The following is a 20944-nucleotide window of genomic DNA, read 5'->3' on the forward strand; positions in this document are numbered from 1 at the left end:
TCTTAATGCCATCTGCTCAGTTCCCATCTGCTTATCACCATTGTTACTAAGTTTTTAAGTATATTTCCAGATTTTCTTTACATAAATAGAAGCACATATACATATATTTGCCTACCCACATATCATAAGTCTTCCTTGTTTAACACAAATGACAGAAAACTATATTTGTGATTTTGTACTTTGTTTCTTCCACTTAATATATCTTAGAGATGCTTTTATATTGGTTCATAGAGAATACCAAGAACACCCTTTTTTGGAGTTGTATAATATTCCTTTAATTGTTGATTTTATTGTAAACAACATTTTTACTTCAATTTGAGCTTGTTCATGAATACAGTTGATTTTAGTATATTAATTTTCTGTCCTACAATCTTGCTAACTTCACTTATTAGTTCTAGCAATTTTTTTGTATTTTTCATCAAATGTTCTGCATAAATATTCATGTTGTCTGTGAATAAAGACAAAATTATTACTTCTTTTCTAGTCTTGATATCTTTTAGTCCTCTTTCTTGTCTTATTACACTGGCTCCAGTATGGCCTCCAGTATGATGTTGAATAGAAATGGTGAGAATTGACATCCTTATTTCTCTCAGTGCTACTGGGAAAGTATTCAGTCTTTGATTTATAAATATTATGCTCAATGTTGGTTTTCAAAGATGCGCTTTATCGGTTTGAGAACTTTTTCTTTTATTCTTGAGTTCCTAAGATTTTTTCTTTTTTAGGAGCAAATGTTGTTGGCTTTTGTCAAATTCTTTTTTTGGGTCCATAGAGATGATCATATGGTTTTTCTTTTTCATTTGTTAATATTATGAATTATATTGTTGATTTTTTAAATTAAATTTTATTGGAGTGACATTAGTCAACATGAAGGTACAGGTTTCATGTATGGATTATTAAATTACATCTGTATATAGCACCATGTGCCCACCATCCAAAGTCAAATCTTCTTCTGTCACCTCATATTAGGAGAGCTTTCTTCCCACACCCCCCTTTTCTGGCAACCAGCACACTGATGTTTGTGTTTGTAAGTTTCAGTTTATACTCCTCATATGAGTGAAATCATAGTTCTTAGCTTTTTCTATATGACTTACTTCACTTCACATAATGTTCTCAAGTTCCATCCATGTTGTTGTAAATGATGCTATTTCATCCTTTCTTATGGCTGTGTAGTACTCTTGTGTATATATCCCACATCTTTTTTAAGCAGTTTTCTATCATAGTGCACTTTGGCGGTTTCCAACTCTTGGCTACCATGAATAATGCTGCAGTGAACATAGGGGTGCTTATGTCTTTGCATATAAATTATTTTGAGTTTTTTGGGTATATAACCAGGAGTGGGGTTGTTGGTTTATATGGTAGCTCTATTTTTAATTTTTTGAGGAATTGCCAGACTGCTTTCCATGGTGGTTGTATCAGTCTACATTCCCACCAGCATTGAATGAGGATTCCCTTTTTTTCCCACAACCTCTCCAACACTGTCTTGTTGATAATGGCCACTCTAACTGGTATAAGGTGGTATCTCATTATAGTTTTGATTTGCATTTCCCTGATTGCCAGTGAGATTGAACATCTTTTCATATATCTGTTTGTTTGTCTTCTTGGGAGAGGTATATTTTCAGGTCCTCTGCCCACTTTTTGATCGGATTGTTTATTTGTTTGATGTTGAGTTTTACAAGTTCTTTATATATTTTGGAAATTAAACCTTTGTCAGAGCTATTGTTTGCAAATATCATCACCCATCTGGTTGGCTGCCTGTTTGTTTTGTTGTCCTTTTTTTTTTTTTTTTTTTTTCTGTGCAAAAGCTCTTCAGTTTGATATAGTCCCATTCATTTATTTTTGCCTTTACCCCCTCTTGCCTTTGAGGTCAAATCCATAAGTTCTCTACCACTCAGGTCCATAAGTTTGCTACTTATATTTTCTTCTATGTAACTTACAGTTTTGGGTCTTATGCTTAGGTTTTTGACCCATTTTGAATTAATTTTTGTATATGGGGACAAACTGCAATTCAGTTTAATTCGTTTACATGTCACTTTCCAGTTTTCCAATATCATTTATTGAAGAGACTCTCTTTACTCCAATGTGCATTTCTGGCTCCTTTGTCGAAAATTATCTGTCCATATGTGTGGTTTTATAGTTGGGCTCTCTATTCTGTTTCTTGATATGTGTATTTTTTTCTCTGCCAATACCATGCTGTTTTGATTATCATAGTTCTATAGTATATTTTGAAGTCAAGTAGTGTGATACCTCCAGCTTCATTCTTTTTTTTCAGGATTGCTTTGGCTATTCTGGTTCTTTTGTGGTTTCATACAAATCTGATGATTTCTCATTCTATTTCTTTAAAAATGACATTGGGATTTTGATGGGGATTGCATTAAATCTGTATATTGCTTTGGGTAAAATGGCCATTTTAACTATGTTGGTTCTTCCAATCCACGAACATGGGGTATTTTTCCATTTCGTTGTATCTTTTTCAATCTCTTTTAATACTGTTTTGTAATTTTCAGTATATAGGTATTTCACATTCTTTGTTAAGTTTATTCCTAGGTATTTCATTCTTTTGATTGCTATTGCAAAAGGAATTGTTTTATTTCCATTTCTTTTTCTGAAGTTTTGTTGTTGGTATATAGGAAGGCAATGGATTTTTGCACATTGATTTTGTATCCCAATTTGACTATTTGCTTATTATTTCCAGTAGTTTTTTGGTAGAGTCTTCAGTGTTTTCTATGTACAGCATCATGTTGTCCACAAAAAGTGAGTTTGACTTCTTGCTTTCCTATTTGGATGCTTTTATTTGTTTCACTTGCCTTCTTGCTCTGGCTAGAACTTCCAGTGGGTAGGAGTTGTAAGAGGAGACATCCTTGTCTTGTTCCTGATTTTAGGAGAAAAGCTTTCAGATTTTCACCATTAAGTATGATATTGGCTGAGGGTTTATCATATATGGCCTTTATTATGTTGAGGTACCTCTATTCCTATTTTATTGAGTGTTTTACTCATAAATGGATGTTGTATTTTATCAAGTACTTTTTCTGTATTCAGAAGATTATATGACTTTAATCCTTTCTTTTGTTAATGTAGTGTATTATGTTGATTGATTTTTGAATAATGAACTGTCCTGTGTCCCTGAAATAAATCCCACTTGTTTATGATTACTTTTTGAAAGTTAAAAACCCTGCATTCTTGGGAATGAACACTCTTTATGATGTATATATACTCTTTGTGTGTGTGTGTGTGTGTGTGTGTGTGTGTGACTATCTGTGTTCATGAAGATTGATGATTTGTTGTCTTTTCTTGTAATATATTTGTATGGTTTTAGTATCAGACTAATGTTAGTCTTATATAAGTAGTTGTGAATTCTTAAATTTTATGGAAGTTTATATAGATATGGTATTGTTTCTTCCTTAAATGTTTGGTAGAATTCATCATTGAAAGTTTCAAGGCCTTGAGTTTTCTTTGTAGGAAGGTGTTTAACTACAAATGCAATTTATTTAATATAGTACCTTTTCTTTCTTCTTGCATGAGCTTTGGTATTTTCTATTTTTTAAAGAAATTTGGACATTTCATTCAATTTTTCAAATTTATTGGCAAAAAGTTTGTTATGACTTTTTAAATCCTTTTTATATCTGAATAATCTATATTGATGTCATCTCTGATTCTTTATTTTGTTAATTTCTAATTTAATTCTGTTGTGGGCAGAGAACATACTTTGTATGACTTGAATCTTTTTGGATATCTTTATTGATTTCAGAGAGGAATGGGGAGAGAGAGAAATATCATGATGAGAGAGAATCATTGACCAGCTGCCCCCTGCGTACCCCCTACTGGGGATTGAGCCCAAAGTCTGTGCATGTGCCCTGACCAGGAATTGAACCATGATCTTTTGTTTCATAGGTCAGTGCTCAACCACTGAGCCACACTGGTCAGGTGAATATATTTTTTAAATTGATCTTAAATTGATAATCCAATCATGGCGATAACCCCACCTTGCTTTTTTCCCACCTGCATTTAATCTTCCTTACTCTCTCTTTTTTTCCCAAATGTAGAAAGAGAGAAACATCATTGTGAGAGAGAAACATCAGTCAGTTGCCTCCTGTTTGTGTCACATCTGAGAATTAAACCCACAGCCTGTGTATGTGCCCTGACTGGGACTCAAACCGAGATCCTTTGGTGCACAGGATGCCACTCAACCAACTGAGTCACACCAGCCAGGGATGACTGGAATCTTTTTAAATTTAAGACTTGTTTTATGATCTAAAATATATTACCCATTTTAGTAAGTATTCTATATACTTGAGAAAAATGTATATTCTGTTGCTGTTGGATAATGTCAATTTATAGGCTTATTTATGACTATTAGTTCACTATGTACCACTCTCATTATTGTCTTTGTATATAATCTTCAATCTTAATTGGTATTCCATCTCTGAAGAATTTGAGAAAGTTTTTATTTATTTTTAAGTGGAAAGAGTATCTTATGATATGTGATTACTTTCTGGTTTTCTGGTGTTGTGATTAGATAATGTTTTGTATACTAATTCTACATTTTGAAGTTTATTTAGATTTTCTTTGTGGCCCAGTATATAGCCAGTTTTCATTGGTGTTCCATGAACACTTGAAATATAATACTTGGTGTGTTTTCATAGAAAATAGTTTATCAATCAGATTTAAAAAATTGTTAGATATTCCAAACCTTTACCCATTTTTGTGCACCCAGTTCCTCATTATTTGTGAGAAATAAAGTGCTCTTATTTTCTGTTTTTCCTTCTATCATCTGCTTTATGAATATTGGTATTATATAATTTAGTACATATTGTATACAAATTTGGCATATAGAAATAGGAAATTTATCTTTATCATGACCTATTAGCCCTTATAATCTGAATCCTACTTTATCTGATAGAAAGATCACAATCCCTTGTATTCCTTTCATGGTATACTTTTTGTCTATCATTCTATTTTCAGTCTTTCTGGATCTCTTGTTATTTGTTTCTTATTTACAACATGGTGTCAACATAAGAAACCTGTAGAGAACTTTTATAAGCGTTTATTTGAGCCCAATTAATGCCATGCTGGGAAGCAAGATCTCAAGTGCTGAAGAGAATGGCAGTTTTGCAGTTCCTTTTATACATTTGGGGAAAAGGAGAGTAAGGAAGATTAAATGCTGGCGGGGAAAAAGCAAGGTGGGGATATTGCCACGATTGGATTATAGGATTGTTAACAAGGGTATGTGCTCCATTGTGGGTGGTTATGTTTCTAAGAGGTTCAAAAAAGAGACACTTCAAAGGAATGTTAACCTAGATGCAAAAAAACAATGCATAGGGCTTGCTTAATGTAAAAATAAACCTTTTATAGGGTTGGGCATGACTACCTACCATGACCTGAGCAGTTAGGAATTTATAATAGGATCACCCTGTCAGGTTACTGTCAGATTTATTACAGAGCACCTCCCCACCTTTTTTTTTTTTTTTTTTTTTTTTTTTTTTTTTGCCATTGTTCACAATAGCATTGAGGATTTGCCTTTTGAGATTTCAGAGTTTTGCTTTTTCAAATTTCAATCTGAATATCTCTAAGTGAGGTAAGCCAAATATTTTTATTTCTTTTAAGAAAGGCTTTTATTGCTTTATTTTTATTTGTTCATGTACTACCGATATTTAGGAATGTGTATTTAATTCCAAGGAATACCTTTATCATTATAGCATTATATAGTACCCTTGACTCTCTATTTCCTTGGACATTGTTTCTTGCTATGATAAAAATTAGCATGTCTTATTTTCCTTTTCCTCGTTAACCCCTCCTCCATTACTAGATTTTAAGTTATCTTAGTATTTACTTTTATAATGTTAAACGTGTTTCTAGTTCCAATTTTAATTGTGAGCTTTAAAGGATATCTTTTAACTATCCATTTACAAATGAAACCAATGAATCTTTTCTACCTCTCCCAGCTCCCTTTCTCTTTTTCCTCCTAGTTTGTCTTAATATAAATCTTTTCCTCATTGTCAGAGTGTATTTTAGGCTTACTTTTGTAGTTAAATACAGCTCATGCTCATCACCAGTGCTTTTGCCAGAGTTTCCCTAGTCATTTCTTGGTTGCTGAAGCGGTTTCTTCAAGAAAGGCTCATGAGAACAATATTCTTTGAGTTGTTGCATCTTCAAATTGTAGGTCTCTAGCTTTCATAGTGGAAAACATTCTGGCTTCCCTTAAAGATCTTGAAAATATTGCTCTATTATCTGGCATTAAATGCCACTGAGGGGAGATAGGAGGCTAGCCAGATTTTTTTTTTTTCATTTTCAAAATTGATTAATCTCTTTTCCTGCCTGTTTCTTAATTTTTAGAATCCAGTAATTTTACTGCATTGAGTCTTTCTGTGAGATCATTCTAGGCTATTTTTTTTTTCTGGCATATGATGTGCCCTTTCAATATATAGATTTATGTCTCTTCCCCCCCCCCCCCCCCCCCCCCCCCCCCCCCGGGGAAGTTTTCTTGAATTATCTTGAACTATTGTATTATTCATTTTGTTCCATTGTTTTAGTTTTCTTATTCAGAGATTCCAGTTCTTTTTTTTTCTGACTCCCTCCTACCCTCCCTCCCTCATACCACACTCCTCTCTCCCTCTCCAGTCTTCTCCCTCTTTCCCTCTCTCACTCTCTGCCTCCTCCCCACCCCCCCAAAAAAAATACTTCACTCACCACTTAATTCTCTGCCTGCTGGATCTCATCCATCACTGTACTTACCATTAATCAAGAAAAAAAAAACACCATCTTTTTATTAAACATATCAATGATATCTTAATTGCTAAATCCAATAAACGCTTTTCATATCTTACTCATCCTTAGTGTTCTTTTAAATATGATAATCACTCCTTTTTGAAATTATGTATCCTGTAGATATGTATTCTTCTGATTTTTAAACCTCTGTGATTGTATCTGTGTTGGATTTTCTTTTCATCCTCTGACCATATCATAAATATTGGTTTTCCTTGTGATATACTTCATTGTCTGTTGATTTTTATTTCTGTTTATTGTGGATAGTTTGATTTACTGGTATATAGATTGTTTCCTCTCGTGACTTAAAAATCTATAATTCTAACTCAGATGTTTCTGATTACTATGTCCAATTTCTTATTATTCAATATCTAAACAAGGATGTTCCTCAAATCTACTATAGCCCAAAACTACACTTACCTTTTTCCTTCTGACACCTCCTCCCATATTTCTTATTTTATGACATTGTCAGTCAACCATCCTTAAAATAGAAATTTGAGAGTTACTATACTAGTAGACTTCTCCCTATGCCTTCTACCCTCAAGCAAGTTGTCACCAAGCTCTGAAGCTTACTTTATAAATATTCTTAGTTCTGTTTGTACTGTTTTATGCCTGTTATCACTACTTAGTTTCACCCCTTGTTTCTTTCTTTGACTACTGTAGAGCCTTCCATCTTCAATCTTGTTTTTCCAGCTCTTCTCATAAAATCACCAACCTGATCTCAAGCTATTAATCTGATGGTGTCACTCTCTATGCTCCCTGTAGTATATCCTTAGTACTAAGTATCAGGCTAGGCACTTAATTCCTTATTTTATATATTTAATAATTTAAAAACATACTTTAATAATTTCTACCTGATGATTATATATGAAGTTTCAGTCATCTACCTATGCAGTTTGTAGTTCTGCTGATGTTCACTCATAATGCGTTTTTTCATGAGGTGCTTTAAGTTTTTATTTTGAGTGCATTTTCAGTGGGGCTTTATCATAGGCCTTATTTTACCTGTGCTAAGCTCTTTCTCTGGAGAGATTCTGAATTTGCTTCTTTCAAGTGCCTCAGGAGTATCCTTTTTAAGGGTAAATTTTGTGTTAATTTCCTGTCTTGATTGTCCCATACTAAGGTGATAGTGTAAATTCAAATCCCAAATCTACCTGCAGGTAAGGTCTTGATTTTTTCTTGGAGAAGACAAATTCATTCCCACTGAGTCCAGGTTGAGACACACAACCTTTCCTGCTATCTTCCTTTGTCTGCAGGCAGATCCTGCTCTGAGCATGCCCGCCACCCCTGCCCCAATTTTCTTTCACAAAGGATGTAGCTTCAAGAATCCTGGTTTTAGCCAGTTCTTTAATTTTTTTATGTCCAAGATTCTAAGACCTCAGCTTCTTTTTGAAATTAAATCACAAGCTCTTATGTGACCCCAGCATTTATAGGACAGTTTAAGTTGACAGCTCAGGGCTTATAGCTTGGGTTTTCAGTTCCCTTTTCACTTTTAGACCCGGTTTTGGGAGTTCAACTGTACTTTTAAATTTTCCTCAGCGTTTCTAGGGAGATTCTCCTCCCTCCCCCTTCTCCCTGGAGGTTATCTGGCCCACTGTGTTCTTGTTCAGGGTTGAAATTTGATAAAACTTTAACACTTTTTAAATGTATGATTTTTAATTCTGTTTTTGAAAAATCTAAATAGGATTTTGAATGTAACCGTGAAGAATATTGATGATTAAAGGGGGCAGATAGGTGGGTTAGGAATAGCCCTATAATCCTTCCAGCATCATAGCTCCCTTATCTGATATTACTCTCAAATAAGCGTTTCTCAGTTTTCTTTTTTTGTCAAACAAGTGCTAGCATATAGCATTTTCTTCACATAGTGCCCTTTCCTGCCTGATAGTTTTTTCCCCCCTCTAACAACCCAGGCCTTCTAGGATTTTTTAAAAAGAAAGCCATTTCTATGCAGCCAGCAGAAAATGAAAGAGTAGTGCTGAAATCTGATGCTTGGTTTTGTGACAATTTTCAGTCATAATAAGATGTTTCTCCCTCAAACTGTTTCTCTTAAAAAGGCAAATTATGGGTTGCTATTCACTCAATATGAATCTATACATGATGAATTTAAAGCAATCAAAATATTATGAAACTGGGAAGTTAAGATAACTTAAAATACCTAGTTTGGAAGATTATGACAAAATATGGACAACCTTCATTAACTGATCTACCAACAGGACCAGTTATATCCTATTATCATTTGATATATTTTATTCTGTTTTTTTTCTTTGCAAATTTACAAAATTGTGACATAAATACACATTTTTAACCTAATGGCAATCAGAAGGTTATTGTAAACTCTTTATAAACTTGTAATATCTACATAGTATTTTATTTAAACAGCAAATTTACTGTATTATATTCCCATGTAGTCCGTTTAATTCTGATTTCTTCCTCCTGTCCTCCTTCTCCTGTCTCTGTACAGAAGTGAGTACCTTAAAGCATTACATTTTTTTTTCCTTAAAAGTATTAGGATACATTTCTAGATAGAATTACTGTGTAAAAGTGTTTTCACATTCTTATGACTTTTGACACATAGTGCCAAATTATTTACCAAAAAACATGGTATAGAGTTATATTCTCCCAGAAGTCTTAAACAGACCACTTTCATTTTATGTTGTGTCTAACCAGAGGGGCATTGGACAAATACATGATGCTAATGCTTTCTTTATGGTTTTCCTGCAGGATATGGTGCCTGTCATAGTCGATTACTGCCTTCTGCTACAGCGAAAGTGAGTGTACATTGCATGTCAGATTCAGTTATTTTGAACTCAGGTTGCCTCTTTCTTATAATTTCCTGGTATGAATTTGACTGGATAAGTTTAAAAATTGTTTTAATACATTTTTATTGATTTCAGAGAGGAATGGAGAAGGAGAGGGGTTGAAACATCATTAAGGAGAGAAAATCATTGATTGGCTGCCTTCTGCATGCTTCCCACTGGGGATCGAGCTGCAGCCCAGGCGTGTGCCCTGGTTCATAGGTCGACGCTCCACCACTGAGATGCACTGGTCAGGCTTAAAATTTAATTTGCCGAAATTTGATTCTTTTATAATTTGCAGTTCATTGCTGGGGTGGGTGCTAATATCCCCTCAGAGTTCTCTTTTTCTACTAGAGGAATGAGAGACTCATGGGAGCCCCATTTATACTTAAGAATTCTTTTATATTGTAAAGTCGTTTTTATGGCAGGAATCACACTATTTTTTTCTCTGTATGGCATTCCAGTCAATGTGTTATGCACATCTTTTTTTTTGGTTAAAATTTAGCTTTTCATTAATTCTTTAAAATCAGAAATGACAATCAGAAATTGTTTTTGAAGACCTGTGTACTTTTATTTTCATAATTTGGTCTCTGTAATACTTTAAACAAAAAATTCTTTATTGTTTAAAGTATTACATATAGTATTATATATGTCTCCTTTTTTCTCCATTGACCTCTTCCTGGCCACTCCCACCCCAACCTCATCACAGGCCCTCACCCCCCTTTAGTGTCTGTGTCCATTGGTTATGTGTGTATGCATGCATACAAGTTCTTTGGATGATTTCTTCCCCCCGCCCCTCCCTGCCTTCCCTCTGAAGTTTGATGGTCTGTTCGATGCTTCTATGTGTCTGGCTCTGTTTTTATTCATCAGTTTATGTTGTTCATTAAATTCCACAAATGAGTGATGTCCCTCTCACAATCTAGGACTGCTGGCTCCCAACCACTCACCTGCCTGCCTCCTGATTGCCCCTGCTTCTGCCTGCCAGCCTGATCACCCCCTAACCACTCCCTGCCACCTTGATTGACTTCTAACTGCTCCCCTGCTAGCCCTATTGCCCCCAGTTGCCCTCCCCTGCCAGCCCAGTCACCCTCAACTGCCCTCCCCTGCAGGTCTAGTCACCCACACTGCTTTCCCCTGCCAACCTGGTCTTTCCCAACTGCCTTCCCCTGCTGGCCTGATTGCCCCCAACTGCTCTCCCCTGCTGGCCATCTTTTGGTGGCCATCTTGTGACAACATGGGGGCAGCCATCTTGTGTGAGGGTGTGATGGTCAATTTGCATATTACCTCTTTATTAATAGCATATGAACTAAAATGATTTATGTTAACCCATTATATGCCATAAACGTCTGTATGCACAAGCAGTGGACCTTCCTCACACGCCACACGTGTCTATAAAAAAACAATGTTTTCCCTAAGTGGCAACTCTGACCAACTTTAAAATCAGTTTTTGTGAGAATTTTCAGCTGAAAATATTCAAGAACACCCGAATTGTGAGTAATATATTTATTTTTATAATATTGCAAATTGATTTTTTAAATTAAATTCAAATTATCGTGGCATGTGGGGATGGTTTCCATTTTGGATGCATGGCAGTTAATTGGTTAAATCTAAAGGGAATCTGAAGTGGTATTTCGATAGCCAGGGCATTTGTTCAGTCTTGTTCAACTTCAGTATCATTGTTTGAAAAAAAGAAAGATTTTAATTATCAAGAATGGTTGAGGAACTGGATGTTTTGAATGCTGTTTTATTTATTTACTAGAGGCGTGGCCCATGAAATTCATGCACAGGTATAGTCCCTAGGCCTGGCCTTGATCAGGGCCATCTTCCCCAGTTGCCTGCAGTCAGCCCCACCCCCTGCCGCCACCCACCTCCAGTTCCCCTTTTGCCTTCTGGCAATGGGAGCCTGCTTGGGGGAGGGGGGGGTGACCAAGAGGTGGTCAATGTGCCTTATAGTGATTGGTTGAGAGGTCATTCTGGTTATTTTGCTGTTAGGGTCAATTTGCATATTATCCTTTTATTATATAGGATTTTTAATAATTGTATGTTAAAATTTTGAACACCAAAACCATGGAGGGAAAGGTGCCTCTAATTTTATGACATTCTATTGAGATATAATTCACATACTGTAAAATTCACCTTTTTAAATATACACTTCAGTCGTTTTTAATATAGTCATAGAGTTGTGCAACCATCACCACAATTAAACCATGCCTTTTTAAAGGAAATCTTTACAATTTGTGATGTTTGTATACAAAAACAGAGCATTTTGAACATACTTTCTTAAAGTTCATTTGAATTTTGCTTTTACTTTTATAAATAAATGACCAGCCAAAATCACCTTTAAATTTATTATCCCACTTATATTTAGTGGGGATACATTTATTTTGTTCTTGTTAAAGGTTTATAGACTGTCAAGCATGAGTATTGACGCTCTTGCTCCCTTTAGACAGTCTCTGAGTTTCCAATTATCATCAAAACTGAGTTCTTCACTTTTTTTTTTAATTAATGGTGCACAAACAACGTGAATTTAGCCATTTCCTCTATCAGTTTGAAGTTATGAATGGTAAACTCCAAATAATATCTTTGATATGCTTTTTAATATAAAGTTGAGGTTATGCAGAAAGGAGACCTTTCCTATGACTTATTATTCAGAATGGATGTTCTTTTATTATATATCGTGTTAGGGAGGCTAAGCTAGACATGATAAATAGCAGTTTTGGAATTAGCCCTTCCTGTACAGAGAGTTGGTACCAGGAATATAATGCCAACGATAGACAGAAAGACAAGTGCTACAAACTCATTTTGTATGTACTTCTTTCTCCCTCATTTCCAGAAGAATGAGAACATGTCTTAGAATTTTGTTTTATTTTTATTTTAAGCTAGAAATGTAAGTAGGAACTGCTGAGTTTTAGTTTTCTTACCTCTTTATTATAGCATCTGACTGGTTAAGAAAGAAACTTAGAGTTTTGCCATTAATCTTACAGCATTGCATGCTGCTGCGTGTCACAGAAATGCCGTGTTTGTCAACTTTTAGGCTCTGTTTACTAAATTTTTAGCTCTTTAATTCTCCTCCCCAGGGTTTTTGTGCTGAACTAAAATATATAATTATCTTCCCTGGCATGTTGTTTTTAACAACACATTGCAGAGTGCAGGCACTTGCAAATCTGTCATTTTCTTTAAATTCATTAGAGTTACTCTCACTTTATGTTTCTAATAGTAAAGCTTCATTAATTTTAGTTTCTTTTACTTGGCTAGTAATTTGTAATTGCAAAAATGTGATGGATTATTGATTCAAATGAAACTAACATGAAAAATACTCTGATAAATATGAAGCGAAGGGAGAAATGATGCAGAAATTACATTTGTGCATATGAAATAAAAAGGAAATGGACTCCCCCTTCTCTTTCCCCTCCCCCCCCAAGATATTGAAAATACTGTTTATTGAAAAGTGGCTGTGGTTCAGTGAGTTGCAGTCAGTCTATTTATTGTCTGCCCCTACCAGGACTGCACATGGGACAAGACCCTGCCCCACTCCTTTCAGGATCTGTCCTGGCCTTTTTGTGGGCCTTGTCATGCGAGTCCACACCTGTGTATGAACCATTTACACTTTTCACAAGTGACACACTACACATCTAAAGAGATTATACATTTAGTAAATAAAGAATACTAACAGGTATGTGAGATTAGCATAGTTTTTGTATTAAAAAAAAAAAGGAATGAGCCCAGCCAGTGTGGCTCATTGGTTGAGCTTCAACCTGTGAACTGGAAAGTCACGTGGTTTGATTCTGGTCAGGGTACATGCCCAGGTTGCAGGCTAGATCTCAAGTGTGGGACTTGCAGGAGGCAGCCAATGACTCTCATCATTGATATTTCTATTTCTCCCTCTCCTTTTCTCTCTAAAATCAATAAAATATATTTTTTAAATGGAATGAATGAATGAATTAGTGAATAATTCAGAGCAATACAATACATAAATGAAAACTTGGAAAACATTTAATTTTGCCAGTCATCAGAGAATTGAAAACAGCGATGTTGTTTAATTTATACTAATTAAATTATTGGAGGGGAGGGGGCAGTTGTCTGGTGAAATTGGTATTATATTATAAACTAGTGGCTCGATGCACGAAATTTGTGCATGGGGAGGGGGACTGTTCCTCAGCCCTGCCTGCACCCTCTCCAATCTGGGACACCTTGGGGGATGTCTGACTTTAGGCCCCCAACTGGCCCCCCTCCCCATCCTGCTGTGCCCCCAACTGTCCCCCCCTACCAGCCTGCTCATCCCCATTTGCCCCCCTGCCTACCCGTTCACCCCCAGCTTCACCCCCTTGCCAGCCTGCTTGCCCCAACTGCCCGTCCCCACTGCCACCTGCCTGCTCACCCCTAACTGCCTCTGCCTCAGCCCAGCCATCATGACTTTTTCTGGGAAGTCTCCCAGTATAATTAGCATTTTAACCTTTTATTAGTATAGATTCCTGGTAGCAGTGTAAACTAGTACTTTGATGCTTTTTGAAGATAATTTAGTAATACATTTCAAGTGCCACACAATTTTTTCCCTAACTTTTAACTAGAGAGAGAATTCCAAAAGAAGTATGACTAGGGCATTAAACTTTCCGGATGGGAAAGTCTATATATGTAGATGTTCATTGTGGCATCTCTCATAATATTAAAATACTGGAAATAAGTGATAAAACCATCAATACAAGGATAGTTAAGGAAATTATGCTGTTTTAGCATATTGAACCATTATGAGTTAGGATGGTCATTTTAAAAGTAGGTAGCAACTTAGAATAGTGCTTATATAATGTTACATGAAAATAATTTTTAAAAAATAGAATTTAGAATTATACCTATAAAGGAATAACTAAAAGTATTAATGGACTATTTGAGAAGTAATATGAATGAGTGGATAAAATATAACTATTGAGTATAGTGGTACTTAGATTAATTTTAAAAATTTGTTTTTGAAATAAAATTATTTCCAGATGTATTTTTTAAGTATTGTACATTTTCTACTTCTGCTATTATTGCTGCCTAACCCCTTTGAGAAACCAATGTTAAGAACTAGGTAAAGAAGTAAGTTGTCTCTGAAGATCAGCTAGGAATATTTAGATTCCATAGAAGAGGAAGAGATAACTTCTGAATAGTCCTATTTGATTTTTTCATATTTCATCATGTTTACTGCACTCTCTGCTCCCATGTATCGTTGTCTTTCCGAAGCAGTGTGCCATAATGGACTCAGACAGGAAGGCTGAGTTCCCATTCTGACTCTATCACTTGTCAGCTATGTGCCTTTCAGCAAATAATTTAACTTACTCAACTTTTCTTATTTGTAAAATAAATATTGGGAGAATTAAGATGAAACACACACACACACACACACACGTGTGTGAGTGTGTATGTATGTGTGTATATGTGTGTATACATATATTAAGATTTGCATAATATAAAGCCCCATGCAAATATTGTTACTGTTTTCAATAAACTTGTAAGTTGAAATAGAAAAAAGAGGATATATTTAGCAGACAGGATTTAATGGATGTTTGGAATGTTCCTAAAAGTTTGTGTGTCTTTTTCTTTCTGTTATAGAGATCTTTTGTTTAGCCAGATGTATGACAAATTAAGTGAGAATTCAGTGGCCAAAGGAGTGTTTTTGGAGTGCCTTGAGCCATATATTTTAAGTGATAAATTGGTGGGGATCACACCCCAGGTAATGAAAGACTTGATTGTTCATTTCCAAGATAAAAAGTTAATGGAAAATGTGGAAGCTCTCATTGTACATATGGATATCACCAGCTTAGATATTCAGCAGGTGAGTTTATAGACAGTCTACTAACTTATAAAATAAACATCATTCCTTTATTGATTATACAGGGTGAGGCAAATGTAGGTTTACAGTTATAAGTGAAAGTTTATTCCTGGACTATTATTTTTTATTGCATTATTTTCCACACAAATAACTATAAACCTACTTACCTAACTGATTGGACCTCATTCTGCCATCTATCAACCCTGGTTACTTACTGAGCACTCTTGGTATGATATCTTATAAACTTCTATTTGTCAACACGTTTCTTAGGACTGTTCTTTATTGACTGGTCCTTCTTTATCTGTTTGTTCACTACTACAGTTTTCCTCCTGCAAGTCTATTTCAACTGAGTATTTTCACATGAATAATAAAATATTTTTACTTTAAGAGCATGGTGCTATTTTTAAAAAATAAAAGATAGTTTCTAAGCCCAAAGTTGATAATTATGCACTGAGTTTTGATATAGTATAAGAAGCCAAGTACAGGGCATCTCAGCATGATCAGCTATCCCATTGTTTGATAATATGCTTCCAGTATATCTGAGGTTTCTCTAACAAGTTTTCGGCCCTTAATTGAGGAGCAGTATGTATTCTGGCCTAAGATATTTCACAATTTACCTCTGTATTTCCACATCAGTCCTAATAATGGACATGCTGCTCCTGCAAAGGCACAAAGTTGCAAAGGTGTTTAGCTACTAAGCCCTGTTAAACTAACACATGGGTAACTTACAAAGGTCTTAGATGGACCAAAGGTTTTCTTTTAATGTGCAAAATTACATACCAATGAAGGGTTTAGAAAAATGGTTATTGGTTCCTTCTTGGAAACTCTATGAATGGCTGTGATTAAAGAGTAAAGTAAAACCAGATCCTGTGCCTTTGTATTACATGGGTAATTTGGCATAGTGTTCAGTCTGATCATTGGTCTGGTGGTTTGAGAGCATGTTATCAACCTAGCTTTATTTACCTATCAGAATATAGAGTACGTTTCTTTTTCTAACATTGAAGCTTTCCCCCCAATACTATGTAAATAAATTCTAATCTTTTTCAAGTTAAAACAATTGAAAAATTTCTCCTTCAGTTTCCTTTTTCTCCCTATCAGTCCTGCTTCCCTTCTTCCCTGAGATTACCCCATCTCATTCTTCCCAGTCAATGATTTCTTGAAAGCATTGTCTAAGTTGCTATTTCCATTTTTTTTACATTCTAATAACTCTTCAACTTTGTTTTCACCAGTTAGCAATGACTTCCATGTCCACTATAGCAACTTATATTTTTCAAATTTTATTTACTCTGACAAATGAATAGCATTTTCATTAATTCAAGGAGCACTTATTGAGTGTGAGGTGTTTTTTTTGTTTGTTTGTTTTTAAAATATATTTTATTGATTTTCCACAGAGAGAAAGGGAGAGGGATAGAGAACTAGAAACATCGATGAGAGAGAAACATCCATCAGCTGCCTCCCACACCCCTCACCTGGGATGTGCCTACAACCAAGGTATATGCCCCTCAACACTCTATCCACTGAGCCAAAAACGGTTTCGGCGAGTATGAGGTTTCAAGGATGTTTTATGGACCCTAGTGGACAAGGCTTGCCTTCTGTTAAGGCTTAAATTTTAGCAAAAAGCTAGACAATTAGCAGATAAGTAAATCAGAAATATCCAAAATCAAGTGTTATGTTAAAAGTCAAACAGGCAATCTGGTAGGGAGAGAATAGTCTACTTTAGATTGGCTAATTACAGAAAGACTTTCTGAGGAAGAACCTTGAGGGGTTCCGAAGGACAAGAAGGAATCAGTAATGTAAAGGTCTTGGAGAGTAAGATTGCAATAGGTAAAAGCAACAGCTAATGAAAAAAATATTTTATATGTGTCTTAGGAGTTAAAGTAATAGATAAAAGGCAAAGAGTTGGCGTCTCTTTGAAAAAGTTTTAAGCAAGATTACTCTGGTTTGCTAAGGACAGAAGAAGCAAGACTAGTTAGGAGCTGGTCCAGGAGGTGGTCCTGGCCAAAGATGGTAGCAGTGGGATGGAGATAGAGGGCCTGGTTTTGGATATGTTTTGGAGGTAGAACTGTTTTGCTGATGAATTGGGTGGCTGTAGTTGGGCCGAGGGAGAAATTTAAGGATGATGTCTAGTTTTTTGGCTTGAGAAACTAGTGATTTAAGAAGTTTGAAAGATTGGTGTAGGTTTAGGTTTGGGAGATCAAAATCAGAAATTCTGTTTTGCCATTTTATTTTGAGTTAGCTACTAGATATTTAGGTGAAAATAGTAAGTGATGAGTTATATGGTTCAGAGGTTAGATTAGGACTGAAGCTGTAAATGTGCTAGTCATTAGTAAAGATCATGGCTGAGAGGAGGATAGTCAGAGAAGAGAACCTGCCTTTGTCCAGAAAAGCTCTCCCATGACAACTCACTTTGACTTTTCCTCTTACCTCTCTGCTACCCCTTATCATTCATTATCTTTTGCCGATCTCTCTCTTGTACTCCAGCCCTCTCCTCATCACTCATAGGAACAGAATACAGAGTATTCTATACTTCAGCCATCTCTATTCCTCTTCCTAAATATTTTCTCAAATTGATTTCTCTCCATTCTTAAACATTTCAAATTCCTTACTACTTCTGCCTGCAGAGTTCCCAGTTTCCACCTGTGCTTTTGGCTCACATTCATGCATCTTTTTTGTCCTAGCTTAAATGTTGCTCTTTTAGGGATGACTTTCTGAATACTCCAGACCAAACCAGGTTCCTTTATTATACTTATCACAGTTGTGTAATAGTGACATGAATTATTTGTCTAATTGAGTATCTTCCCTGAGTCATAGCTCACATACCATTCGGTGCCCATCCCTTCTTTTAGTTAGTGTCTGAGATGATTGGAAGTTTTTAAGGGTGGGGACTAGGTCCATCACTTTATCCCTGGTGCCTAGAAGAAGACCTGCTTGTAATTGTTCAGCAAATATTTTTAGACTTATTGACCAAAGCTAAAATGAATATGGAAAAGGTGAGAATAGAGACAAAATAAAATTAGGTATCGGAAGATGTTTAAAAATAGTTCTAATACTATTAATAGTAGTATTGAACCTACAACAGCTCTTATCAGGGCCTTTTATTTGAGTACTTCAGTTTTAATTTTTTTTTACAGAGAAGGAATAAGAAAAATTAGGGAGGAGAATTCAAGATCTTCTCCATTCTTAAAGGCTTAAGGGAGATAATTGGTTAGACTTATTCAATTGTATCGACCAAGCAACTTTTCCTTTTTACAGGTAGTTCTCATGTGTTGGGAAAATCATCTCTATGATGCCATGATCTATGTTTACAACAGAGGCATGAATGAGTTTATTAGTCCAATGGAGGTAAGATACTTCCTATCTTGAACACGTATTTAATATTGTCTTTTAGTGTTTTTTTCCCTATTCTATATTTTCTTTGAATAGTTTCTGTTCTCATAGAATAATTTTTAAAATTTCTTTTAGATTTATTAGGCTTTTACCCGTTTGGTAATTTGTTAAATACCCATTAATTTCACATTTTCTTCCATTGCTTTTTTTATATTTGCATAAATATTTAAATATCAGGGAATAATCCTATATAATAAAAGGCCAATATACAAATTGACCAAATGGTGGAACAACCAGTTGCTATAATGTGCAGTGACCACCAGGGGGCAGATGTTCAACACAGTAGCTGCTCCCTGGTGGTCAGTGCACTCCCATAGCGCGAAGGATATCCAACCAATGGCTTAGGCCTGCTCCCCATAGGCCGGCCTAAGCCATCAGTTGGACATCCCCCGAGGGCTCCCAGACTGTGAGAGAGTGCAGGCCAGGCTGAGGCATCCCCCTTCCCCTAAGTGCAAGAATTTCATGCACCAGACCTCTAGTATCCTATATAATAAAAGCCTAATATGCTAAGTGTCCAGTTGTCCAGTCAACCAATCAAAGTATAATATGCTAATGATATGCTAAGGCCACTCAACCACTTCCTATAACGTGCACTGACCACCAGGGGGCAGACAGTGGACTGGTTGACCAGTCGCTATGATGTGCACTGACCACCAGGGAGCAGATGCTCTAACCGGTAGGTTAGCTTGCTACTGGGGTTTGGCCATTAGGGACTGAACGAGATAGGCTAGACATACCCTGGAGCCCTCTCGCAGTCCCTTCCCCAGCTGGCTAACCTCCACGTCCCTTCCTGGTTCCAATTGTGCACTGGTGTGGTCCCTTGTCCTTGCCTGCACCCTGTCCTGGCCTGCACCCTCTCGCAATCTGGGACCCTTTGGGGGATGTTGCAGAGCTGGTTTTGGCCAAATCCAACAGGCCAGGCCGAGGGACCTCACTGGTGCTCGAATTTGTACACCAGGCCTCTAGTAGAAAATAAAAAGTAATTTAAAGTAGACTTTAAATTTTTTTCTGAAGATTTTTTAAATATTTTAATAGCTTTTCCAAAGGTATAAGAAATTTATTATTGTTATTGTATATAATAAATGTACTATTGAGTAATATTATTTGTAGATATAGTCTGCTGGGGAAGTTCCTGGAAATGTTGGGAGGTAATTATTTGTTAATTGCTGGTTTGTTGCTTTTCCAAGTTCAGAATTTTGTAGAGCATTCATTATCCCATATAATAAAGAGGTAATATGCAAATTGACCCTTATGCCATCACAAGATGGCTGCCTATGACCAGGTTGGCAGGGAGGTAAGGGAGGGACAACCAAACGACTGACCAAGCAGGCTACGTTGGGCGACCAGGTCAACATGGGGGTTAGTGAGGGATGACCAAAGACTGACCAAGCAGGCTGCATGGGGTGACCAGGCAGGCAGGGGATTAGTGAGGGACAACCAAATGACTGAACAGCAGGCTGCATGGGGTGACCAGACCAGCTGTTGGAGGGCAGTTAGGGGTGACCAGGCAGGCAAACAGGTGAGCAATTAGGAGCCAGTGGTCCAGGATTGTGAGAGGGATGTCCGACTGCCAGTCTGGGTCCAATCCCTGGCAGTTGGACATCCCCCAAGGGGTCCTGGATTGGAGAGGGTGCAGGCTGGGCTGAGGGGACTTTTTCCCCCCACCCCTCCATGCACGAATTTTGTGCACCAGGCCCATACACACACATCCAGGTCTTCCTTGTTATTTGCCTTATATTTGAAGACAGAACTGAGGATAATGCAATGTGTCCTGCTGGCCCATTGCTTTATTACAGTGACTAATTCTGAATCAGGCATCTGCTGAAGGCAGCCAGTCAACTTATTTTCATACTTAATGCCATGCAAAACTATCTTCAGTATTATTAAGTCAGCAGTAATTCCATGATAGTTCAGTCTTCTTTAAATGCATTTAGCTTGCTGGGTATCCCTCTAATTCATACTCCTTCCATTTTGGATGCACCTCTTTTCTTGGTCAGTTTTCAGAATGAGAGCCACAGCTCTCTTCCTCTGCTTTTGACCCTGATTGTGTGTCAAGTAAGTATTTTATATTCTTAACACCTATCAGCTGCTTTCTCACCCAGAGGAAGAGCCACCAGCTGCCTACTCAGTGAGGTCCAGAGCCTCCTGCCTGCAGAAATGTTCTCTGTCCCATTACTAAACCACAATTAGGAAGAATTAA

The 20944-nt window shown here is 36.5% G+C and overlaps 1 protein-coding gene across 11 annotated transcripts in view; it reads left to right on the top strand.

Annotated features, from left to right (window-relative positions):
• The window catches only part of VPS8 (VPS8 subunit of CORVET complex), a 238741-nt gene that overhangs the window by 83258 nt on the left and 134539 nt on the right, over positions 1-20944 (top strand). For 10 of the 11 annotated variants that reach the window (XM_036443983.2, XM_036443984.2, XM_045583756.1 and 7 more), the window contains 3 exons: positions 9478-9524; positions 15138-15360; positions 18610-18699. In XM_036443983.2, the coding sequence (XP_036299876.1) occupies positions 9478-9524; positions 15138-15360; positions 18610-18699 (360 nt within the window). The remainder of the gene's footprint in view (positions 1-9477; positions 9525-15137; positions 15361-18609; positions 18700-20944) is intronic. The other variant, XM_045583758.1, reaches the window with a different exon arrangement.

This window comes from Pipistrellus kuhlii, unplaced genomic scaffold (genome assembly GCF_014108245.1).
Source record: "Pipistrellus kuhlii isolate mPipKuh1 unplaced genomic scaffold, mPipKuh1.p scaffold_m20_p_2, whole genome shotgun sequence".
Lineage (NCBI taxonomy): Eukaryota > Metazoa > Chordata > Mammalia > Chiroptera > Vespertilionidae > Pipistrellus > Pipistrellus kuhlii.